Source organism: Nematolebias whitei, chromosome 4 (genome assembly GCF_014905685.2).
Source record: "Nematolebias whitei isolate Nwh7 chromosome 4, NemWhi1, whole genome shotgun sequence".
Taxonomy (NCBI): domain Eukaryota; kingdom Metazoa; phylum Chordata; class Actinopteri; order Cyprinodontiformes; family Rivulidae; genus Nematolebias; species Nematolebias whitei.
This window is the reverse complement of record NC_056501.1, coordinates 24,155,202-24,160,767: the sequence shown is the minus strand read 5'-3', so window position 1 is coordinate 24,160,767 and position 5,566 is coordinate 24,155,202. Positions and strand designations below refer to the sequence as shown.

Below are 5,566 nucleotides of genomic sequence, written 5' to 3'. Positions count from 1 at the left end.
ATCAGCCTTGTGTCAGCATGGAAACAACGTTTTATGCATCCAGAAACTCTTTTTTTTTTTTTTACAGTTTTCAAAGAGGAAAACATCTTAAAATGCCACTGTTGCATTTTTGTGGACAGCCGAAACACTATTTGAAAATATGTCGCAGCCATACCTCTAACCTAACCTATATTTCAAGGGTGTCTTCGTTTTCTTATATTTGCATTTTGCACTCAGTAAGGATGCAGGCTTTATGCACATGCTCCATGCCTTGCTTGCTGTTTTTGTTTATTTTCATGGCAGAGTTACACCACCACATACAGCCCTGGCATGGTTACTGCAGTGTTTACAGTAGTTTTTGATGTTCCTGTGTGGATTCAATTCAATTCAGGTTATTTGTATAGTGCCAAGTCACAACAGAAGTCATCTCAGAGCACTGAACAGAAATATTCATATAGATGTAGGACAAATTATCTTTATTTCTATATATGTATAGTTAAAAAAGTAAATTTATCACATTATTTATCTGAGGAGCAGACTGCTTTCAGTCTTAATCTCAGACTTTTCAAATGAAAACTATTCAATTGTAACAATTCATTTTTAGAAATGAAGTCAATTTGTCCTCCAGTAGTCTAAGCCTATGGCAGCATAACAAGCCAACCCTAACTATAGGAGTTATCAAAAATGAAAGCCTTAAAACTGGACAATGTGTCAGCCTCATGGACAGAAATTGGAAGTTGGTTCCACAAGAGAGGAGCCTGATCACTGAAAGATCTTCCACCCATTCTGTTTTTGAAAATTCTAGGAACCACAAGTAAACCTGCAGTCTGAGAGCAAAGTGCTCTGTTAAGAAAATATGGAACAATAAGATCTGTAATATAATATAGAGCTAGGTTGTTGAGAGCTTTGTAGGTTATAAGTAAGATTTTGAATTCAGTTCTGAATTTGACAGGGAGTCAATGGAGAAAAGCTAAAACTGGAGAGATATGATCTCACCTACTAACTCCCAATTTTATTTTTTATTTTTTTCATTTACCCTTTATTTATACAGGTAGTCTCATTGAGCCACGAGAACTCATTTTCTAGAGAGACCTGTTTAGGGAGCAGATGGTGGGGGTTAAGGGCCTTGCTTGGTGGCCCAGAGTGGGGCGAATGAGGGTGGAGGCAGGTGTGCGTGTTCTACCTTTTCCACCCACATTTTGATGTTGACGGCACCAGGAATTGAACCTGCGACTTTCCGATCACAAGCCCATCTTCTAACCTCTGCGCCACCACTTCCCCATTAAGACTCTGGCAGTAGCATTTTGGATCAACTGAAGACTTTTTAAAGAAATATTTGGACACCCAGACAATAAACCATTGCACTAGTCTAGTCTAGATGTGACAAATGCATGAACCAGTTTTACTGCCTCATTTTTAGATAAGATGTTTCTAATTTTAGCGATATTGTGCAGGTGGAATAAGGTGGTTCTGGTAATGTTTTTAATGTGGGGGCTAATAGACATGTCCTGGTCAAAAATAACACCAAGATTTTTAACATTGGAACTAGAGGCCAGATTAATGCCATCCAAGGAGGGCGAAAGACTGAAAATTGTATGCCAAAAACCAAAACCTCAGTCTTGTCTGAGTTTAAAAGCAGAAAATTAAGAGTCATCCAGGTTTTTATGTCTTTAAGACATGTTTTTAGTCTAAGTAACTGATTGGTTTAATTGGGTTTCATGGACAAATATAACTGTGTATCATCAGCATAACAATGAAAATGTGTCCCATGCTGTTTAATAACATTACCTAATGGCATATAAAAGGTAAAGAATATTGGTCCAAGCACTGAACCCTGAGGAACTCCATGACTAACTTTGCTGTATGAAGACGATTCATTGTTTACATGAAAACAGCTCTAGAAACATTGCTGTTTTTGCTAGAAAACTTTTTTAAAATAACAAAAATCAAAGATCATTTTAGAAAGACCAAAGTTCATGCTCACTAATCCAGGTAAAAATCCAACAATGTTCAGTCAGGTCATCTGGACGGTTTCTTTAAGGAAAAAGAAGAAAGAAAGAAACCGCCCAGATGACCTGACTGAACATTGTTGCATTTAATACTTAATCTATGTGGTCAGGGCCTTAGAAGCTGCAACCTAAAAGGCTGAATCTTTAAAAATGCACTGCAATGTTACCCCCCCCCCCCCCCTTCATTATGCCACCATTACCCGCCTTTACCATTTAACACTGACAAAACAGAGGCAGGTTTGTGCCCACCCCATAGATGCCTAGTGCTGCACTTCACCGTCTCTCCCTTACACACAGATGTCCGTTTGGCTCAGTCACTACATTCAGTGCTGGCCCAGATCCACAGCAGCTTTTCTCCTCCTCATCTGCGCTGCCTTTAAAGAATTTCAAGGGGCAACAGCCCTGCCTCTTTAATAGGCAGCCTGAAAGTGTCTCCAGAAGTAACTTCAGTGACAAGAAAAACAAGAAGTCTTCAAATGAATTCCTTGGCCTGCACTTATTGTGAACTTTGAAATCTCATTCCACTAAAGAACTCTGTTTTTTTTTGTTTTTTTTGACTGCTTGGAACAGCATACCTTACAAGTAACTTGAATAAATGTGTGCAAGTACCTTTATTTTCTTTAATTTGATAACCAAAAACATTTGTAAATCAGTCCGTGTTCATACAAGTGGTTAAACTAAAGTGTGGAAATTACAAAATGTATAAATTTGAAGTTAATTTATTGGTCACCGCTTCCTGTTGAGGAAAATCAAATTCAATTGTAGCTTCTTTTTTTTTATTGCTTACATGTTCGCTTTGCCACAGTATTTGCTGTAGAACAGGTTGGATCATGTTCGCTTTGCTTTGTTTTGTTTTTTCTTCAAGTATTTTTGGTGGAGCCTGAAAAAGCATACCTGCTGCTCCTGCTAATGGCACTCGTAAGGATGGAAAGGAAAAAAACCACACAGAAATATTTTCTGGACGTCAAAAAGAGCAGCCGTTTTGACGAGTGCTTTGTTGTGATCGCAACGAATCCCAGAAGTTGAATCAAATTTTTATACTCGGGTTGTTAACTTCTCTTAAAAAATATCACAGCCTCTTTATGATGCATTCTGAGCACTATGTGTAGTTTGTATATTTTTTCATGTTTTTATATATATATATATATATATTATTAATCCCAGCTTTCAGCGTTTGCAGCTTGTACAGCAGTGTTGGTGAAAATTCAAACGTTACAGCTTCATTTGCACAGAACAATCCAAACTCTCCTGTGTTGTTCAGCAAGCGCTCGTATTTGCCTTTAGGACAGACGGTGTGTTGTCAGTGGAGCTCAGAAAACTCTCTCTGCTCCCGCGGTTGAAGAGCCTCCGGTGTCGTTTAACTTCTGGACTCCACGCTTTCATGCGTTGTTCGGGATTTCCCATTCAGCTACAGCCTCTAACTGCTGATCTGTGGCTCCTGGTTTGCTTTTATTGTTAATAACTTCACATAATGAACTTTTCACCTGACGTTAGTTTATTCTTTGGTGTGCGGGGCCTTTTCTGAGCTGCAGTTATCAGGTAAAAAAATCTCAATGTTCTGGCGTACGTGTGGTCACATGGACATGCATGTCTACAGCTCTATCTCAGTGTGGGCGTTGTTTTCGCTGGAGCCACAGGGTTTGAAAGGGGGGTGTTGACATTTGGTGCATGAATGCAGCAATGCTCGACATCCTCTAGTGGCTGTTTGGAAACGGTGCACACCTCACTGTTCTGGAGCTGCAAACGCTTGTGGTTCTTCCAAATGATGGAGGGCAGTTCAGTGATAGCCGCTGCATTTCTAAATCTTAATATAATGAAAACTTTAAAGGACTGGAAATCAAACTCGTGATGTTTTGTGTATCTTGTTTATTTAAAGGTTTAGTATTGAAAATGTCACTTCAGTCTAAGGTTGCATAATAATTTTTAACAGTCGTTGAATTGATTTTAATTCAAAAACTAAACATCCTTGTTTTGTTTTCTGTCTTTTTTTTAATGCCGCCTTCAGACAGGATGGGGCCACTGCTGCATCCACACAGGGGAAGAGCGGCACTCATAAAATCTGTCTGGTGTGCTCTGATGAGGCTTCGGGTTGCCATTACGGTGTTCTCACCTGTGGCAGCTGCAAGGTTTTCTTCAAGAGAGCTGTGGAAGGTGCAAAGCTATATGACATCATTGTTTGTCATTTTTCTTCTAATTTTCACACACTTAAGCAACAACTGAAGTTGTGATGATGTGTCGTTATTTGGCTGATCGGTCATTTTCTTGTGTGCGTGTCTCAGGTCAACATAATTACCTGTGTGCTGGGAGGAACGACTGCATTATCGACAAGATCAGGCGGAAGAACTGCCCCGCCTGCCGCTTCCGCAAGTGTCTGATGGCAGGAATGAACCTGGAAGGTACGAGGGAAGCCAAACTGATACTCTCCCTCTCCTTCACTCCTTATTTTGACATAAACACCTTTGTATTCCTCTTTTCTGTTCTGAAAGCTCGTAAAACCAAGAAGTTGAATCGCCTAAAGGGCAGTCAGAACAGCACGCCGCCTGAGCTGCTGCCTTCGCTGCCGGTCGAGACGCGGTCCATCGTCCCCAAGTGCATGCCGCAGCTCGTTCCCACCATGCTGTCCCTGCTGAAGGCCATCGAGCCAGACACCATCTACGCGGGTTATGACAGCACCCTCCCCGACACCTCCACCCGCCTCATGACCACCCTCAACAGGCTGGGGGGGCGGCAGGTCATCTCTGCCGTGAAGTGGGCCAAGGCTCTGCCAGGTCAGTGGGGAAAGTGTCCAGTGTCCTGAAAGGTTAGGTTTGAAAATAAAGATTTATCGAGTGTGGTGAGCTTTTGTTATTGACTGTTCGTACATTTCAGTGTGCAGCCACAGAGGCTGTCCCTTTTTTAATTTGACTGAAAACTGATGTGACGAATCTTTTCCACCTTGAACACAGCTGACCATTTTAGTCAAAAGTAATCTGACTCTCTGTGCCCATGTTGGTATAAAAATAAATAAAGATAACTGAAAATGTAGTGACGAGTAAAACTTGGCTGCTACTGAAGATCTGACATGTTTTCAGATTGCATTGTTAACGCTTGTTATCAATTGCTGCCTTGAAACGCGAACAGTCTCAATGTAGTTGTGTGCTTCTATGTGTGGTTGTCTGTTAGCAAAATAATCTTGTGAACCAGTGAGCAGATTCCAATGAAACACTCTGAAACTAGTCATTAAATGAACATCTACAAACCATGAGCTTTTGCAGTTAGCCTAATTCAAGATGTCCACAGTTGATTCAACTTTGCAAACAGAAAAATGTGTGTGACTCAGTCACTTATACAGATAATAAGCTCAAACTTAGTGTGGTAGTAGCTGAGGGTCATCCCAAACACATATTCTAATAACTAACAATTCAGTTTATTTAAATAGTGCCAAGTCACAACAGAAGTTGTCTCAGAGCACTGTACAAAAACATTCACATACATTAGTAAAGACATTTAGTAAGACTTTTTTTAAAGTCTTAAGTAACTATCCATCCCATTCATGCATGTTTTTGGTCTGTGGGAGGAAACCAGAGTACCCAGAGAAC

At 40.4% G+C, this 5,566-nt stretch overlaps 1 protein-coding gene across 1 annotated transcript in view; it reads left to right on the top strand.

Annotated features, from left to right (window-relative positions):
- LOC119408264 (glucocorticoid receptor) overlaps positions 1-4,785 on the top strand; it is a 156,577-nt gene extending 151,792 nt beyond the window's left edge. Inside the window, exons 3-5 of the mRNA XM_037675066.1 lie at positions 3,994-4,139; positions 4,268-4,384; positions 4,475-4,785. Of these exons, the coding sequence (XP_037530994.1) occupies positions 3,994-4,139; positions 4,268-4,384; positions 4,475-4,785 (574 nt within the window). The remainder of the gene's footprint in view (positions 1-3,993; positions 4,140-4,267; positions 4,385-4,474) is intronic.
- Positions 4,786-5,566: the final 781 nt, after the last annotated feature.